This window comes from Giraffa tippelskirchi, chromosome X (genome assembly GCF_054371585.1).
Source record: "Giraffa tippelskirchi isolate mGirTip1 chromosome X, T2T-mGirTip1v1.2.pri, whole genome shotgun sequence".
Taxonomy (NCBI): Eukaryota; Metazoa; Chordata; class Mammalia; order Artiodactyla; family Giraffidae; genus Giraffa; species Giraffa tippelskirchi.
In genome coordinates this window covers 125,919,019-125,939,931 of record NC_137289.1, presented here as the reverse complement: position 1 = coordinate 125,939,931, position 20,913 = coordinate 125,919,019, and the positions used below count along the sequence as shown (strand labels likewise).

Sequence of the window (20,913 nt, the reverse complement as noted above, 5' to 3'; positions counted from 1 at the left end):
CCTTGGACTGCAAGGAGATCCAACCAGTCCATCCTAAAGGAGATCAGTCCTGGGTGTTCATTGGAAGGACTGATGTTGAAGCTGAAACGCCAATCCTTTGGTCACCTGGTGCAAAGAGCCGACTCATTGGAAAAGACCCTGATGCTGGGAAAGATTGAGGGCAGGAGGAGAAAGGGACGACAGAGGATGAGATGGCTGGATGGCATCACTGACTCAATGGACATGGGTTTCGGTGGACTCTGGGAGTTGGTGATAGACAGGGAGGCCTTGCGTGCTGCGGTTCATGGGGTCACAAAGAGTCAGACATGACTGAACGACTGAACTGAACTGAACGGAACATACAGCTAGAAAAACAGCATGACTTTTCTTTAAAATAAAAATTAATGGCCCATGTAAGAAACCCAGGATGAACTTCCCAGGTGGCATGATAAGAATCCGCCTGCCAATGCAAGGGATATGGGTTCGATCCCTGGTCCCAGAAGATTCCACATGCTGCAGAGCAACTAAACCACAACGAGTGAGCCTGTGTGCCACAATTACTGAATACCTGGGCTTCCCTGGTGGCTCAGACAGTAAAGAAAATGCCTGCAATACGGGAGACCTGGGTTCGATCCCTGGTTTGGGATGATCTCCTGGAGAAGGGAATGGCTACCCACTCTAGTATTCTGGCCTGGATAATTCCATGGACGGAGAAGCCTGGTGGGCTACAGTCCATGGGGTTGCAAACAGTTGGACTCTATGACTGACTTTCACTTTTTTGCATCGCAGAGACTGTGCTCCACAAGAGAAGCCACTGCAATAAGAAGTCTGCACACCACAACTAGAGAGTAGCCCCCGTTTGCTGCAACTAGAGAAAAGCCTGCACACAGCAAGAAGACACGGTACAGCCTTCCCACCCGCCCCAAAGGCAAACCCAGGATATTCTGTTATCAAGTACCTGTAGCCTGGTAGTATTTCATTCTACTTCTTCAATTACACCATTTGCTCAAATGTAAGACTCTTTCTTAGACTTATATCTACCATCCCACTATCCCAATTCTCCATTCTTGCTTTTTCTTTATCTTAGCAAACCCAGAAGTAAAGATGAACTCTCACTTTTATCATGATTTTAGTTGACTGACATAGCACTGTAAGTGAATGAATTAATGTGATGTCACAATAATGGTGGGCTTACACTCCCCTCCACAGAAGCTGGGTAATCCTTTAGTCTCTCACACTTTCTTCTAAATGGACAATGTTCTGGATAGGCTATATGAGTTGCTCTTCCAGTAATGGGGATAAAGTTGTTTGATGTGAACCTCATTTCTTGCTTTGTTCATTTTCTGAACAAGTACTCACATTTATAACATAGCAGAGTGGTTAGATTCTGGTCAGAGAAAAGAATGGAATCAAGGTGACTCAGCTATGTGCAACTCAAAACCTTGAATTTATCACCTTTCTGCTAAAAAACAAAACAAAACACTTAAGTCTACTCTTAAGGTCACATTAAAAAATAGCAACATGTGGAATGTGCCACAATAAGAGCATATACCACAAACTGAACCATTTACTATGAGAAGGCTGTCTATAAGGGTGTTTGGGGATGAGGGTTTTAAAAGCTAGAATTATACTGATAGAAGGAGGAATATAATTCCAGTCAGTCACATTTGTATTATGAAGAGGAAGCAAATCCACTGATTGTAAACTAAATTCCACCATATGTGGATCTCCCCCAGATATGCACATACAGAATCAGGACTGAATGGACTGTGACCTAAGACAAAATGCATTATCTTGTTTTACAAATGTGGAAATAGAAGTTGTGAGAGGTCAAATGGCTTTCCCAAGATAACATGGTCAAATAATAGCTGAGCTTCAGTTTGCAGTTAGATGTTCTATCATTCACTCCTACAGTTTTTTTTTTTTACTACAACACCCTATCTTCTTTATGTACATCCCTAGATTTATAACCAAGTCCCTTATTCATTTTAAAGAATGGATAAAATCAAACTGTTACTATTTTCTCATATTTTATATTTAAATAAATAGTACAACTATGACGGATCACTCACACTGATTTTTTTAAACTTTCTTTTCCTATCAGTCATAATATTTTTATCTCATTTGTAAAATTACATGCCATTTTCACAAATTTATATCACATTCTGAAAGCAAATGTGGCATTTAGCTCTCTAAAAGTAATGTTAAGATAATGGTTCAAGAGTGCTTGAAAGGAACAAATACGATCACTGGTTTTCCTTGGACATGTATTACTTTCCTTATTTATGTTTAAGATGAAAAAAATATACTAAGGATAAAACTGATAAGATTTTAATAATATGTAACCACTATGGAGCAAATAGATATAGAAATGCATGTAATCTCTTAACTAGATTGTCTTGCTTTAATCAATGCCACTTATAACAATCTATCATACATATATTTCAAGACTATTCATCACAACAAAAATTAAATTATATGAGACCTTGAGAGGTCTTGTTTTTATTAAAGATCTAACAATTCTTCAACAGGACTTTCAATCACACCCCTAAATGAACTGCACATAGGAAAAATAATCTGGTTTATCATTTTTTTCTTACTAAAACACTGAAAGCAAATATTTTTAAACCCAGTTTCCTCTTTCCTCTCTGTCCCCAGGAGCATATTTGTGCATCTTAGCATTGAAACATGTATATTATCATATGTGAAACAGAACACCATTCCATGTTCGATGCATGTGACAAGGGCTCAGGGCCGGGGCAATGGGATGATCCAGAAGGATGGGATGGGGAGGGAGGTGGGTGGGGGGTCCAGGAAGGGGAACACATGTAAACCCATGGCTGATTCATGTCAATGTATGGCAAAAACTATTACAATATTGTAAAGTAATTAGCCCCCAACTAAAATAAATAAATTTATAAAAAAAAAAAAACTGGAAAAATAGAAGAAACAATTCTTTAATTCTATAATCAAACCAGTTGTGGGGGTGGGGGTTTAGTGGTAGCCTTCATGAAGGGAAAGTATAGACACACCTCTTTCACCATTCCATTGTCTGAGTTCTTACTATGAACCAGGTACTATACCAATAACTCTACAACAATTAGTCCCTTCAATATTACAGCAAGTATGCTGGAGATGAGGAAATGGAAAAGCAAAGAGGTCAAGTGACTTCAAGTAAGTTTGATTCCAAAACCTGTATGCTATAATAATAACAATTATAACTGCAGTAACACCAAGAACTAGAATTCAGTGTTTTTTTACTATGTAGCCAATACTGTACTAAGCACGTCCCATGTATTTGGACTTACTCATCCTAACAAAAGACCAATATTTTAGAAACATTTAACATTCCCATGTTCTTCAGATAAAACACTGAGACACAGAAAAGTTAATTTGCCAAAGATCCCATAGCCAGTAAGCATGACCTTGAGCACACTTACATTCCCTTTATTTACTAAGAAAAACGTCCATGAGTCGGTTTTTTGGTAGGATATCCTTTCTTTAAAAGATTTAGAATGTGTCCTACCATTAACTTTTGTTTTAAATTAGGATTCCAAAAGGAAAGACATTTTAAGAATTCAAGCTATGATAGTACAAAGTAATGGCATGCCAGTAATTTAGTTCTTAAAGTATGATTCAGTATTATCTTCCATGTTAATTGCAAGATATAGTAAAGTCTAACTTTAAGCCATTTAAAAATTAATATTAATATGCTTGAAAAAATGAAATAAATTATTAAATAATACAAAATATCATACACTCACAAACTATCATGAGTATCATATGAAGAAATTACTTGCATTGTTCCTTACAAACAAGCCTTATCTCTATATTGTCTTACTGAGAGAAGGAACCGCAATGTTTATAATGTGCCTACCTGCAGAAGCTTCCATCTGGTGTTCAGGTCTTCCAGAGTGCTGAGATTATATGGTGACAGCTGAATGCCCAACGTGGTGAGTTGGCGAGCAAGGTCATTGACGTGGCTTACATTCTCTTTGAGAGGTGCAATTTCTCCTCGAAGTGCCTGTATGAAATAATCAAGGGCAAAATGGAAGATGAGAATATTTAAAGCAAAAAATCAAAAACAGACACATGAGAACTACATGGTGTCATATTCTGTTTGGGATGTCAGCAACATTTGCCCTTTTCTAGTGGTATTATAACAGTAAATGTTTGTTAATGGATGGCTAACTAATGTCTTCAGAAGGAAATGGCAACTCACTCCAGTATTCCTGCCTAGAGAATCCCACGGACAGAGGAGCCTGATGGGCTACAGTCCACGGGGTTGCAAAGAGTCGGACATGACTTAGCGCTAAACAACTCAACTAATGTCTACTGAGTACTTGTTATGTGCCTAATTCTGTGAGGAGCTCTGTCCAAACATCATCTGATTATATTCCTATACAATAACCCTATGAGGTTGGTAGCTGGAGAATTATCATTCTATACACAAGAAAAAAAAAATCACAGAGGTTAAACTTTGCCTGAGGCTCCATGGGTCAAAACTGAGGAACCTGGGATACATACTCAGATTTGTCTGCCTCTAGAGTGCACATTCTTAACAATTATACTAGATTCCTTTCTAAAGAAATTCTGCATTGGCAAAATAATGGGAAGAATACAATGCTGCAAGATTCTGAATTCTACTCATCTCACAATCAAAAGTGGGTGCTTTTTTTTTTAAACAGTAAAAGATGTACTCAGTCATGAAATATTATATGCATACTTTGTACCAACTACATAAATAAATAGATTCATTTAGAGATGAGGGTATTTTGTCAAATCCTAAGCCTGATTTCCTGATCTCCTAGTATCTTAGTCCTTGTAGCAATGACTGAAGAAGGCTCCCGTGGGGCTTCTCAGCTGTCTCTGGAGCACTGGAGCAGGATTCCATGATGCCATGCATCATGACAATCTGTTGATCAGAAGCAGCCTATGCAGATATAGGGTGGATATGATCATGCATCTTCTCTTCTCCATTGAGAGGACATTTATGGATCTTTAACATGATGCATGAGGTCCCAATGTTCTAACGAGCAATTTCTAAGGGACGAGTTCCCTCACTTAGGAGAATAGTTTGTGTAATGGAATCTCTGTGCACAAGGACAGCATCACTTACTTGGCTATACATGCTGTTGTGATTTGCTTGATCTGTGCAGGTGTTATTTTTCTGGTTCAATATGCTACTGGAGATCAGTGGAGAAATAACTCCAGAAAGAATGAAGGGACAGAACCAAAACAAAAACAAAACCCAGGTGTGGATGTGACTGCTAATAGAAGTAAGGTCCGATGTTGTAAAGAGCCATATTGCATAGGAACCTGGAATGTTAGGTCCACGAATCAAGGCAAATTGGAAGTGGTCAAACAGGAGATGGCAAGAGTGAACGTCGACATGCTAGGAATCAGCATACTAAGATGGACTGGAATGGGTGAATTTAACTCACATGACCATTACATCTACTACTGTGGGCAGGAATCCCTTAGAAGAAATGGGGTAGCCATCATAGTCAACAGATGAGTCTGAAATGCAGTACTTGGATGCAATCTCAAAAACGATAGAATGATCTCGGTTCGTTTCCAAGGCAAACCATACAATATCATGGTAACCCAAGTCTATGCCCTGACCAGTAACGCTGAAGAAGCTGAAGTTGAACGGTTCTATGAAGACCTACAAGATCTTTTAGAACTAACACCCAAAAAAGATGTCCTTTTCATTATAGGGGACTGGAATGCAAAAGGAGGAAGTCAAGAAACACCTGGAGTAACAGGCAAATTTGGCTTTGGAGTACAGAAAAAAGCAGGGCAAAGGCTAACAGAGTTTGGCCAAGAAAACGCACTGGTCATAGCAAACACCCTCTTCCAACAACACAAGAGAAGTCTCTACACATGGACATCACCAGATGGTCAACAGATTGATTGATTACACTGATTGAAATCAGATTGATTATATTCTTTTCAGCCAAAGATAGAGAAGCTTTATACAGTCAGAAAAAACAAGACCGGGAGCTAACTGTGGCTCAGATCATGAACTCCTTATTACCAAATTCAGACTGAAATTGAAAAAAGTGGGGAAAACCACTAGACCATTCAGGTATGACCTAAATCAAATCCTTTATGAATATACAGTGCAAGTGAGGAATAGATTTAAGGGACTAGATCTGATAGACAGAGTGCCTGATGAACTATGGACGGAGGTTTGTGACATTGTACAGGAGACAGGGATCAAGATCATCCCAAAGAAAAAGAAATGAAAAAAGCAAAATGGCTGTCTGAGGAGGCCTTACAAATAAATGTGAAAAGAAGAGAAGCAAAAAGCAAAGGAGAAAAGGAAAGATATTCCCATTTGAATGCAGAGTTCAAAAGAATAGCAAGGAGAGATAAGAAAGCCTTCCTCAGCGATCAATGCAAAGAAATAGAGGAAAACAATAGAATGGGAAAGACTAGAGATCTCTTCAAGAAAATGAGAGATACCAAGGGAACATTCCATGCAAAGATGGGCTCAATAAGGGACAGAAATGGTAGGGACCTAACAGAAGCAAAAGATATTAAGAAGAGGTGGCAAGAATACACAGAAGAACTATACAAAAAAAGATCTTCATGACCCAGATAATCATGATGGTGTGATCACTTACCTAGAGCCAGACATCCTGGAATATGAAGTCAAGTGGGCCTTAGGAAGCATGACAACAAACAGAGCTAGTGGAGGTGATGGAATTCCAGTTGAGCTCTTTCAAATCCTAAAAGATGACGCTGTGGAAGTGCTGCATTCAATATATCAGCAAATTTGGAAAACTCAGCAGTGGCGACAGGACTGGAAAAGGTCAGTTTTCATTCCAATCCCAAAGAAAGGCAATGCCAAAGAATGCTCAAACTACTGCACAATTGCACTCATCTCACACGCTAGTAAAGTAATGCTCAAAATTCTCCAAGCCAGGCTTCAGCAATACGTGAACCGTGAACTTCCAGATGTTCAAGCTGGTTTTAGAAAAGACAGAGGAACCAGAGATCAAATTGCCAACATCCGCTGGATCATCAAAAAAGCAAAAGAGTTCCAGAAAAACATCTATTTCTGCTTTATTGACTATGCCAAAGTCTTTGACTGTGTGAATTACAATAAACTGTGGAAAATTCTGAAAGGGATGGGAATACCAGACCACCTGAGCTGCCTCTTGAGAAACCTGTATGCAGGTCAGGAAGCAACAGTTAGAACCGGACATGGAACAACAGACTGGTTCCAAATCGGGAGAAGAGTACGTCAAGGCTGTATATTGTCACCCTGCTTATTTAACTTATATGCAGAGTATATCATGAGAAATGCTGGGCTGGAAGAAGCACAAGCTGGAATCAAGATTGCCAGGAGTAATATCAATAACTTCAGATATGCAGATGACACCACCCTTATGGCAGAAAGTGAAGAAGAACTAAAGAGCCTCTTGATGAAAGTGAAAGAGGAGAGTGAAAAAGTTGGCTTAAAGCTCAACATTCAGAAAACTATAATCATTGCATCTGGTCCCATCACTTCTTGGCAGATAGGTGGGGAAACAGTGGAAACTGGCTGACTTTATTTTTTGGGGCTCCCGAATCACTGCAGATGGTGATTGCAGCCATGAAATTAAAAGACACTTACTCCTTGGAAGGAAAGTTATGACCAACCTAGATAGCATATTAACAAGCAGAGACATTACTTTGTCAACAAAGGTCCATCTAGTCAAGGCTATGGTTTTTCCAGTGATCATGTATGGATGTGAGAGTTGAACTGTGAAGAAAGCTGAGCGCCAAAGAATTGATGCTTTTGAACTGTGGTATTGGAGTAGACTCTTGAGAGTCCTTTGGACTGCAAGGAGATCCAACCAGTCCATCCTAAAGGAGATCAGTCCTGGGTGTTCATTGGAAGGTCTGATGTTGAAGCTGAAACTCCAGTACTTTGGCCACATGATGTGAAGAGCTGACTCATTGGAAAAGACCCTGATGCTGGGAAAAATTGAGGGCAGGAGGAGAAGGGGACGACCGAGGATGAAATGGTTGGATGGCATCACCGACTCGATGGACATGTGTTTAGGTGGACTCCAGGAGTTGGTGATGGACAGGGAGCCCTGGTGTGCTGTGGTTCATGCGGTCGCAAAGAGTCGGACACGACTGAGTGACTGAAGTGAACTGAATGTTGATAAAAGCACTGTTTACACGGACTTCACCTATAACCTTCCAGTTCCTTCTGACTCCAAATGGAAGGAACCAGTGTGTACATTGTAAATAAGAATAGTATTATCCAAATCCAAGTGACTATCTCATCACTAAAATGTGGCATTGTATGGAGCATGATACCCTTAAATAGTTCATAGATAATATGACATTTTGACACATCACTCTGTTGAACTTACAGGTTTTGAAAAAGTGGCCATTAAAAATATTATATTAAAGAATCATGGGGTTCCTTCTGGGAGTGACATATACATTCTGGAGTTAGACAGTGATGATGGTGGCATGGCTTTGTGAATATAATATACACCACCGAATCACACACTTTAAAACTATGAATTTTATGGTGTGTGAATTATATATAAAAAAATACAAAAAAAATGGACCGAAACACTTCTGACTGACCATGTAGATACAAAAATTATATCTGATATTTTCATCTTTATTTAATTTCACATCAGTGGAATATCATAGAAATCATTCTGAAATGAAGAAAGTTGTTATAGGAATTGAGAGCAAATATTATTCTATTTTCTCATAAATACATACATAAAAGAATCATAATAAATGCCCATGGAGAGAGGTGGTTCAACTCCATGAATGTGAATTCATATCTCTAAAAAGAAATGATTCATAATCACTTTGCTTGGCGTACTAGAAAGGTTAGAAATCAGATTTCTTAAATGTCAGTGGGGAAACGTGGACAAAGACAATGTTCATAAAAATGGAGCCATTGTCTTCTGGATAATAACATGCATTTCTAGTAACCACAAGTAAATATCACTTGAGTGGGACTCATAAAGAGGAATCATTGCAGAGATGGCAGGAGAGCCAGGCAGAATCTGACAACAGTGCAGATTAACCCCATACACTCATCACTGCCTTCACTAGTGTGGCTCTTGGTCCCCGAGTTCAGGATCCATCTCACCTCAGTCATATCTAGATTTCAGCTCCCCTTGGATTACATGATGTACATGGCCAAGGGTCTCTTATTAGAGTATTTTGATTTTCACTTTCTTCCTCAAAGTCCTGAACACAGATTTTCTTTTAATTGAAAGATAATTGCTTTAAAATGTTGTGTTAGTTTCTGCTGTAAAACAATGTGAATCAGCTATAACTATACATATATCCCCTCCTTCCTGAGCCTCCCTCGCATCCCCACATCCCACTCCTCCAGGTCATCACAGAGCACTGAGCTGAGCTCCCTGTGCTGCACAGCAGCGTCCCACTAGCTATTTTACGCATGCTAGTGTAATATATGTCAATGCTACTTTCCCAATTCATCCCACTCTCTCTTTCCCCCTGCTGTGGACACAGATTTTTAATCCTGCACCAGTATTCTGGAGGATGAAGGAGATTTTAAAAAATAAGTTTCAATATTCATAATTAATCACAACATACTCTCTTCTTTCCCCTCTACTTTCCTTCTCTCCCCTAAACCCCTGTCCACACACACACACACACACACACACACACACTGTCATGTGATCGTGGCTTCTTTTTTGTTTTTCTTTTGCTTGTATCTACCAATTGTAGCAGAAGTTCCCTGAACTGATCTCCATTTAAGACTCATCAGATTAGCCAGAGTCTTCATTGTCTGAGAAACATACTGACTGGGGCCTCTAACAGTCACTAAGTAAAATGTTAAGAAGTATGTGTCATAAGCATGGTGTTCAGCTCTCATTAGTTGACTTGTTAATGTGTGTATATTCTCAAACCTGCTTTTGCCAATTAGTATTGCAATTACATAGTTTAATGAAAGATTTCCTAAACCAAAGACCTAGAAGCCTAAAAAGAAAGTAAGTTATTATTTCTATAAAAAATAAGGTTAAATATTCTGGAAAGTTACTTTAAAAAAGAAAAAGAAGTATTACTGAATTGGGTGTCAACTAGGCAACTGTAAGAGATTAGGAAACCCATATGAAAAGTCTAGAAGGATTCTAAAGTACTCAGAATGCCTCCCATGTTTCCCAATGGATTCTGTCTGCATTAAGGAAACCTGCACTGGAAATCAGAAAGTCTGTAGTATCAGTGTAATTCCTGGCAAACTAATCAAGGAACCTACACTCGAAGTAAAAAACCTTCCATCACACAGCATTAAAATATCAGTGACTATTTTACACAGAATAAAATTTTTATTGACTTTTTCAATTAACTGTTGAACTCCAGGTCCTAAATGAATTGGAATAGAGAGCATCTATTTTAAATGTTGACTACTACGACTTCACTACCACTGCTACTGCTACTACTATTATTATTAAAGGGAAAAGGCCATATGTTCTGTTTAATATGAATGCCTAAGTCTTTGTTAAGATAAATGGAAGCTTTGATTAGGGGGACGTTTGTTGCTAAAAAGGTAATTTGGTGCAAAGGTTCACTTTGGGAAGATAATCATGGTGGACTTGATCAGAATGAAGAACTTTAGCCAGCTAGAAGTCATGGTGAGGGTGCTGAGCACACGACAGTGGAGGAAAGGAGACAGATGATGGTGGAAAAGAAGATAGAAAAAGAAGGCACGAGAGTGTCTAAGTCAGTCTTCACTTAAACATGTGACCTGGCTTCTAGTGGCAGCTCCACACCACCTGAAGACAGCTCACTGATGTTAGCTGTCAATGACTAGACATGTACATAACAAGAAGCATGGTCCCCTAAACAATGAGTCACAGGACATGCTATGCATAGAGTGAACACAGGGGACTTCCGTGATGGCCCAGTGGTTAAGACTCCACCATGCAATGCAGGGGACACAGGTTCCATCCCTAAGCCCGTGCATCACAACTAATGAGCCTGCGTGCCCTGGGCCATAACTTGAGAGTCCACACGCTGCAACAAAAGATCCCACATGACCCAACTAAGACTCGACACTGTCAAATAAATAATTAAAAAAAAAAGAGTGAATACAGGTACCATTCACTTAAATAACATAGAATTTGATTGTATTTCAAATACTAGCACTTTTAATATTGCTGTTATTAATATACATAGACATCAATGTTTACATTATTAAACACTAAACACAAAACATCCCAAAACGTACAGTTTACTCTGAACAATATGATGTGCTATTTAAGTACTACCAGAATTTCATTAGATTTTATTCTAGTTTGGAAGCAGTAACTGAGAAAACATTCAAGGAAGCCATTATACTCTGGGTTTTCTTTGAAACATTTAAACATCTGGAATATGCTCGCCATGAAAGAGCAAACCAAGTCTAATTTTATTGTGACTAGTTTCATGCAGGCAGAATTTTCACTTCATTAAATGCTGTCTGATTATAGATATAAAAGTACTGATTTAGAATGATATATAAGTTTGATATGCCAAGGTTTTTCTTTTTTATGACATTTAATTGCTTGTCAGAACTTTGCTTATCTTTACGTAAAGATTTGTTCAAATATAGATTTAGCAGCTCAGTCGACAACCACTTTGAAACAAAACAAAGGCATTGTCTTCTAACTAGGGAACATTTTTGAGGGAGTAATTTTTTTAATGACTTAATAGTTATAGACTATTCTGGAAGGCATAGAAGGTCAATTTGGAGCAATGGAAAAGGTAAGTTGAGGTACTTTGACTCTGGGGACCTCTATTTCTTCTGTGAAGTAGGAAGCAACTGACCTGGTATATAATCAGTGTGCAATGAACATTCATTGAATGAAAACGTGAGTGAAGGGTAAGTGGGAACATTTGAATTAGTTGTACGAGAGAATATGAGAGGGAGGTGAACAAAGAAATGTAGGGAGGTTGCCAGACAGTGTTGAGGGCTCGCTTGAGGCAGAAGACAACAACTTTTTAGCAGAACCCATCTGCCCAATTTTCTCTTTCTCCAACTGCATTCTAGGCAAATGTGGAAGAAACAGTTGATCCAGGTTTGGGGTTTTGTCAGATGGTTGCAGCACAACCATCTCATAGGGATATGAGAATTTAAATTTTAGCAGGAATGTGACTGCAAAATGCAACTAAAGGGGATTTGGAGGGAAGTGAAGCAAGATGAGGCTTGTAGATGGAGAGAAAGTAGAGCGCTTAATGGTGGACATCAAGACCATTCAAGAAAGGCCACAGTTAGATGCAATTCACAAGCAGGCAAGAAGGAGAGGAGACTGAAATGCTAGAATTAGAGTTTATAATTCTATTTAATTATATTAAATAAATTATATAATTCTTTATATAATTTATTTTATTAATTAATTATAATTCCACCTAAGACTTTATAAATTCTGACATGATATGCACATCACAGTTACATGTATATACATACACACACACACACTGTTCTCTTTATATATTAATGGTACTCCTGAGAATGAAACACTTTCCTTCTTAATGATATTAAACACTATTCTTGAAATCTTTTTTTTTTTTTTTATAAATTTATTTATTTTAGTTGGGGGCTAATTACTTTACAATATTGTAATAGTTTTTGCCATACATTGACATGAATCAGCCATGGGTTTACATGTGTTCCCCTTCCTGGACCCCCCACCCACCTCCCTCCCCATCCCATCCCTCTGGGTCATCCCATTGCCCCGGCCCTGAGCCCTTGTCTCATGCATTGAACATGGAATGGTGTTCTGTTTCACATATGATAATATACATGTTTCAATGCTATTCTCCCAGAACGTCTCACCCTCACCTTCTCCCTCAGAGTCCATAAAATTGTTCTATGCATCTGTGTCTCTTATTCTGTCTCGCATATAGGGTTATCTTTATATATTAATGGTACTCCTGAGAATGAAACACTTTCCTTCTTAATGATATTAAACACTATTCTTGAAATCTTAACCTACTGTTTCATAGAGGTCCTATCTCACCAGGAATTCAAGAATAGTATGATCTGACAATGAAATATCATTCTAGGGCTACATACACTGGGCAGAGAAATTTACATCACAAATACTATCTAAGAAACAAAGTAGGGGCCATCTGCCTTTCTCTCTACAATGAAACCTTACTGAACAAACAGTTTGTGAACCAAAAGCCCTAAGAAATAGCCTGAAAAGAGTGTTAGCACAAGTCCCAGGACTCTTCATGCTGGTTTAGTAGCTGAGGGGGAGGAAATGGAAATCATGGCCTCCAGATCCAGGTCTTTGGTCCTGGTGTTGAAGCTTCAACATGTGGCTTAGGGAAGGCCTCATGGAATTCAGTTACCCAGAGTTAGGGGTAGGTTCAGCCCAGCTGTGTTTTGCAGCTTCTGCATTTCTGGATGGGTTTATCATCCTGATGGGAGTGAATAGCCACCACTGGAACCTAAAGAGTCAAGGACCATATTCTGCTTTGCTCAGAAGTAGAAAGGCCTGGAGCCTCTTAAATACCTGGGGGGAATGTGGTTGGACCAGTCCTAACAAGTACCACTAAGTAGCAAATTCTCACCTTCTCTGCAGAGGTTGTCTTCAATTAAAAATACACTAGAAAAGGCTTCCCTGATAGCTTAGTTGGTAAAGAATCCTCCTGCAATGCAGCAGACCCTGGTTCGATTCCTGGGTCAGGAAGATATGCTGAAGAAAGGATAGGCTATCCACTCCAGTATTCTTAGGCTTCCCCTATGGCTCAGCTAGTGAAGAATCTTCCTGCAATGAAGGAAACCTGGGTTTGATCCCTGGGTTGGGAAGATTCCCCTGGAGAAGGGAAAGGCTACCTATTCCAGTATTCCGGCCTGGAGAATTCCATGGACTGTATAGTCCATGTGGCTGCAAAGAGTTGGACATAATTGAGCGACTTTCACTTTCACATAGACTTTGGCGACTTAATGCGAAGAGCCAACTCATTGGAAAAGACCTCAAAACTGGGAAAGATTAAAGGCAGGAGGAGAAGGGGGCGACAGAAGATGAGATGCTTGGATGGCATCACCGACTCAATGGACGGGAGTTTGAGCAAACTCTGGGAGCTGGTGAAGGACAGGGAAGCCTGGCATGCTGCAGGCCATGGGGGTCACAAAGAGTCAGACATGAATGAGTGACTCAACAACAACTACATAGACTAACTTCATCCAGTTGCCCAACACCCTTTTACCCTTGGACTTTGGGCGTGAGATACTTTTTTGCTTTGGCAAGAGACTGCTGATGTGAATTCTCATTACTAACACCACGAGCTATCCCATCGATTTCCAACAAAACCGAGACATACCACCCTTTCTGTAAGTTCTGCCAAATACAAAGGGACTGTGTCGAGTTGAGACACAGGGGCTAGTCTGCAGACTGAAGGAGACTTCCCTCTGCCATTAGGATCACTTTTGCCTCTGGTAGAGACATTCTTGACAGTAAAGTATGCCACTGAAATATGTATTCTTTTTAATAGAGATTCAACTGCATTGCATTCCAGCATCAATTTTTATTGTGGCAGCCCAAGGGCAAAGCATTATGCTGTTTTTTTTTTTTTTTATTGTCTTCCTTGCTTTCCATTTTCAGGGCAATTCTTGTACGTGTTCATATTTGGACATGATCACTTTGGATGAGCAAAGTGAATAAGGACATAAAGAATGAAACAGATTCAGAACTAATGACCTAGATGTAGCATAATCAGGATGACTTGGGGTAGTTAAATTAAAAAAAAAAAAAAAAAAAAACGATTTTAGGGAAACAATATGAAGTTTGTAGGGATGAAAAAATCTGGTGCTTTTATTTCCCGAGCAATTATCAGTTATATTTTAACTATGGTTTCCCCCAGAGTCACCACCCTTCCAAACTTGTGGCACTAAAAGAATAGCAAATAACTGCTCCATTTTTTGCCCATAAAGAATTCTCATGTTTTTCTGAAAAATGATCTCTAGTTTCTCTTCGTATTACTGGAAAAGTGTGCACCCAAACATGAAATTCTATTTTTAAAAACATTCCTTCATCTGCAACCATCATAATTCTTCATCTTTCAGGACACGGCTTCACTATGAAACTTATAACTCCAATACTCTCAAAGACTGAATTATAGCTTAACCACACTAACAGTGTCTGTCTTCTTTCTTTTTTATGCATGTTCATTTTGCCCTGACAAATATTAACTGGAAATGAGGAACAGAACGGAATTGATCACAAAGGAAAGACTTCTGCCTATAAGAACAAGTAGTGCACATTTGAGTTAATTTCCTCAGAAACCAATTCCTATAATCCTAACTCTGGATGCTAATTATTTCTTTTTAATAGAAAAATGAAGCAAACAAACCAACACCAAACAAAAACATTTCAAGCTTTCCATAGCTTTCTAATGACACAATTAAAACAAACAAAAAAGGTAGTTCATGAGTGCTTTACAGAGGCTAAATGCAAAATATGCACAATTAAAATAAAAAGGTCTCTAATGAATATAAATAAATCATTGAAGCAGGCCACATTCTTCGGCTGCTAAGGAAACAGAAGGAATGCCAACATTTTCTGTCTGACAATTTTAATTATATATGACAAAACATCAAGCAAAATGGAGTGAATGAAATCTATTTACTTATTTAAAAATAAGTAATAATCCATAAGCCATCAAAAACATCATCCATTAGGACATTGATATTCAAATGCAGGTGTTATTTTAGATAGATTAAGTTTTACATTGAACAGGTTTTTTTAATTTGCCAACATTTCTGCCAGCTGAAACTGCTCCTGATCTGTGCCCACACTTAACACTTGCATTGCCCTGGCATAGAGATGCTGTCTTGTTCTCCCCTTCCCCTCCACAGCTTAAAATATCTGTCTAAGTAGAGCTTCCTGCACAACAGCAAGCGTCATAATCACATGGCAGGCTTGTTAACACAGGGTTTGCTGGCTCCCACTCTGGCATTGTTAATTCACTAAGTTCACAGTGGATCTGAGAATTTGACACTTTTCACAATAACTTAAAAGATGCTATAGCATCCATAGAACTCACCAAGCTTATTCTTGACTTACACCCTTCATGAATTCTCTTCCCTCAGCCTGGAGTTTTCCATTTGCTCTCGGCTTGCATGCTTGAGTGTGCTCATTTGCTTCAGTCGTGTCAGATGCTTTGTGACCCCATGGACTGTATGTAGCCCACCAGGCATCTCTGTCCATGGGATTCTCCGGGTAAGAATGCTGGAGTGGGTTACCATGCCCTCCTGCAGGGTATTTTCCCAACCCAAAGAGTGAACCTGGGCCTCCTGCATTGCAGGCAGATTCATTACCACTGAACCACCCCGGAAGCTCTGTCCTCTGCCTGCTGCTGCTGTTAAGTTGCTTCAATCATGTCCGACTCTGTGCGACCCCATAGACGGCAGCACACCAGGCTACCCCATCCCTGGGATTCTCCAGGCAAGAACACTGGAGTGGGGTGCCATTGCCCTCTGCCTAGCTGGCTTCTACGCATCTATTTCAGATCTCAGATCCTGTGACCTTGAAAGACAGCCCATCCCTAGTCACCCTATCTAAAGACAGGCCCACCTACCTCCCCGATTTTTCTCAGTCTCAGAACCCTACTTCCTTCTAGGCATTGACGGCAACTGGTAAGAACGTATTTATTTGTCTATGATCTCTGTTCGTTTTCAAGGGAAACCATTCAATATCACGGTAATTCAAGTCTATGCCCCAACCAGTAATGCTGAAGAAGCTGAAGTTGAACAGTTCTATGAAGACCTATAAGACCTTCTAGAACTAACACCCAAAAAAGATGTCCTTTTCATTATAGGGGACTGGAATGCATAAGTAGGAAGTCAAGAAACACCTGGAGTAACAGGCAAATTTGGCCTTGGAGTACAGAATGAAGCAGGGCAAAGGCTAATAGAGTTTTGCCAAGAGAATGCACTGGTCATAGCAAACACGCTCTTTCAACAACACAAGAGAAGACTCTACACATGGACATCACCAGATGGTCAACAGTGAAATCAGATTGATTATATTCTTTGCAGCCAAGTATGGAGAAGCTCTAGACAGTTAGCAAAAACAAGACTGGGAGCTGACTGTGGATCAGATCATGAACACCTTATTGCCAAATTCAGACTTAAATTGAAGAAAGTGGAGAAAACCACCAGACCATTCAGGTATGACCTAAATCAAATCCCTTATGACTATACAGTAGAAGTGAGAAATAGATTTATAGGACTAGATCTGATAGACTGAATGCCTGATGAACTATGGATGGAGGTTCGTGACATTGTACAGGAGACAGGGATCAAGACCATCCCCAAGAAAAAGAAATGCAAAAAAGCAAAATGGCTGTCTGAGGAGGCCTTACTAATAGCTGGGAATAGACAGGAAGCGAAAAGCAAAGGAGAAAAGGAACAATATACCCATTTGAATGCAGAGTTCCAAAGAATAGCAAGGAGAGATAAGAAAGCCTTCCTCAGCGATCAATGCAAAGAAAGAGAGGAAAACAATAGAATGGGAAAGACTAGAGATCTCTTCAAGAAAATGAGAGATACCAAGGGAACATTTCATGCAAAGATGGGCTCAATAAAGGACAGAAATGGTAGGGACCTAACAGAAGCAGAAGATATTAAGAACAGGTGGCGAGAATACACAGAAGAATTGTACAAAAAAGTTCTTCATGACCCAGATAATCACGATGGTGTGATCACTCACCTAGAGCCAGACATCCTGGAATGTGAAGTCTAGTGGGCCTTAGGAAGCATCACTATGAACAAACCTAGTGGAGGTGATGGAGTTCCAGTTGAGCTATTTCAAATCCTGAAAGATGACGCTGTGAAAGTGCTGCACTCAATATGCCAGCAAATTTGGAAAACTCAGCAGTGGCCACAGGACTGGAAAAGGTGAGTTTTCATTCCAATCCCAAAGAAAGGCAATGCCAAAGAATGCTCAAACTACCGCACAATTGTACTCATCTCACAAGCTAGTAAAGTAATGCTCAAAATTCTCCAAGCCAGGCTTCAGCAATACGTGAACTATGAACTTCCAGATGTTCAAGCTGGTTTTAGAAAAGGCAGAGGAACCAGAGATCAAATTGCCAACATCTGATGGATCATCGGAAAAGCAAGAGAGTACCAGAAAAACATCTATTTCTGCTTCACTGACTATGCCAAAGCCTTTGACTGTGTGGATCACAATAAACTGTGGAAAATTCTAAAAGAGATGGGAATACCAGACCACCTGACTTGTCTCTTGAGAAACCTGTATGCAGGTCAGGAAGCAACAGTTAGAACTGGACATGGAACAACAGACTGGTTCCAAATAGGAAAAGGGAGTACATCAAGGCTGTATATTGTCACCCGGCTTATTTAACTTATATGCAGAGTACATCATGAGAAACGCTAGGCTGGAAGAAACACAAGCTGGAATCAAGATTGCTGGGAGAAATATCAATAACCTCAGATATGCAACTGACACCACCCTTATGGCAGAAAGTGAAGAAGAACTAAAGAGCCTCTTGATGAAGGTGAAAGAGGAGAGTGAAAAAGTTGGCTTAAAGCTCAACATTCAGAAAACTAAGATCATGGCATCCGGTCCCATCACTTCATGGCAGATAGTAGGGGAAACAGTGGAAACAGTGGCCGACTTTATTTTTCTGGGCTCCAAAATCACTGCAGATGGTGATTGCAGCCATGAAATTAAAAGATGCTTACTCCTTGGATGGAACGTTATGACCAACCTAGATAGCATATTAAAAAGCAGAGACATTACTTTGCTAAGAAAGGTCCATCTAGTCAAGGCTATGATTTTTCCAGTAGTCACGTATGGATGTGAGAGTTGGACTGTGAAGAAAGCTGAGCGCCGAAGAATTGATGCTTTTGAACTGTGGTGTTGGAGAAGACTCTTGAGAGTCCCTTGGACTGTAAGAAGATTCAACCAGTCTATCCTGAAGAAGATCAGTCCTGGGTGTTCATTGGAAGGACTGATGTTGAAGCTGAAACTCCAATACTTCAGCCACCTCATGTGAAGAGCTGACTCATTTGAAAAGACCCTGATGCTGGGAAGGATTGGGGGCAGGAGGAGAAGGGGACCTCAGAGGATGAGATGGCTGGATGGCATCACTGACTCGAAGGACACGAGTTTGGGTAAACTTTGGGATTTGGTGATGGACAGGGAGGCATGGCGTGCTGCGATTCATGCGGTCACAAAGAGTCGGACACGACTGAGTGACTGAACTGAACTGAGCACACACGCACACACATATACATATATCTACTATGCACTGGGAAGTTGGAACTCTCAATGAACTCACAATTGTTAGCACAGAGAGGCAATTTAGTGGGTTATTCAAAAACATGTAATCATGCTATGAGAAGCTGTGTCACAGGGCTTGAAAAGAGCTAAGAAGGCAGGTTCAATTGGAAAATCTCAAGTTTAGGAGTGAGTGCAAGCTGGTAGCCATTTCAGAAAGGAGAAAATATTGACATGGAGTGTCTGGAAGATTCGGGCATGAAGTAACAGTTGCTAGAAACAGGATGGTAGTAAATGGGAGCAGGTTATCTGTAAAATAATTTTTAAAGGAAGAATGTATTTTGCCCTGTGGTTTTGTGGATGCTTATTCACTCATTCAAAAAATATTATTAAGCAGCCATTATATGCCAGGGAATGTTCCAGGCACTAGACATCAAGCAGTGCACAAAATAGACCAAGTTCCTATGATTCCACAGCTTAACTCTAATGAATGCAATTTCATTTAAATGATGACTGTTATTATAAAGGCTTATAAAGAAACAAATCCCAAGCCAAAATGTATCCATAGCTACAAAATGCAGGATTTTTGACCAAGAAAATGGGGGACAACATATGGTATTGTATATAGTAGTTCCCAAGAGATTCTTTTTTTTTTTTTTCCCATTAAAACAAATTAGGCTACCTCTGTATGTGTGAATAATAATTAATAGAGGAATCTAGGTTTGTGAATTACCAGTGCAATATACTACACCCAGTTTACTTTATACTGGACACTTTTATTTTGAATAAAATTAAAGATACTCACTATTGAAATAAAATGGATTTTTGCTGATCTGATTTTTCATTCAATATATTGTTGGCTTAGAAATTCTAAAACAGAACTGAATCAGAGATGAATATAAAATTTCTAAGGGCCGAGATAAAAAACAAATGGAAGAGGGCTGAAAATGATTGTAAAATGCCCTTCTATAAAATTTTTTAGTTTTACTTTCAGATTATTGTAGCTCCTGAATTTAATGTTTTCAGTCTTTCCAAAATGCCTTTCTTACAAATGGAATAACACAAGAATAAGAGATTGCACTACTTCAGGTCAAAAGAAATGAACATAAAATGGATTTTCTTCATTAAAAGCTATGTGACAACATGCTTAAAAATTAGATTGGTAAATTTTGGATAATGGTTCATCTTTATGTCATCATATTCCTAGGCTGAAAAGAAAGTCTTATGTATTTACTTCTAAGGAATATTTTCCCTCCAGATATATTAGTGGTTATTATTTTTACCTCAATATATGTATGTGTGTGTGAAAGATCTGGCTAATGAAGTGAAGTCAAGAGTTTACTTTGTTCTTCATTTTTAATTTCATCATACTTTGAGAAGTTTACTTTCAAGATATTGCTCTGATTTTTCTGATCACATCTTTGGGTAAGAACTAAATTCATATCCTGTTATGTTTTATTATGACAACCACTATCATGATAATGTCCATTTAAATACATGTGAATGATGAATAAATTACTACTGCCACAAATGTGCCTAAGTGTCAAGCTGTCTAACCAATGGACTCAAATGCTATTTTCAAAAAAAAAAGTAAAATTAAGTCATAGGCCAAATCTATCCTTTAAAAAACTTGATTAGCATTCAATGAAGACACCATATTCTAATTTTTCATTTTTCATTTTACAAAAAGGGA

The 20,913-nt window shown here is 39.1% G+C and overlaps 1 protein-coding gene across 7 annotated transcripts in view; it reads right to left on the bottom strand.

Annotated features, from left to right (window-relative positions):
* Nucleotides 1-20,913, bottom strand: part of DMD (dystrophin) — a 2,147,259-nt gene that overhangs the window by 343,840 nt on the left and 1,782,506 nt on the right. For all 7 annotated transcript variants that reach the window (XM_081564318.1, XM_081564319.1, XM_081564320.1 and 4 more), the window contains one exon: nucleotides 3,857-4,003. In XM_081564318.1, coding sequence (XP_081420444.1) covers nucleotides 3,857-4,003 — 147 coding nt within the window. The remainder of the gene's footprint in view (nucleotides 1-3,856; nucleotides 4,004-20,913) is intronic.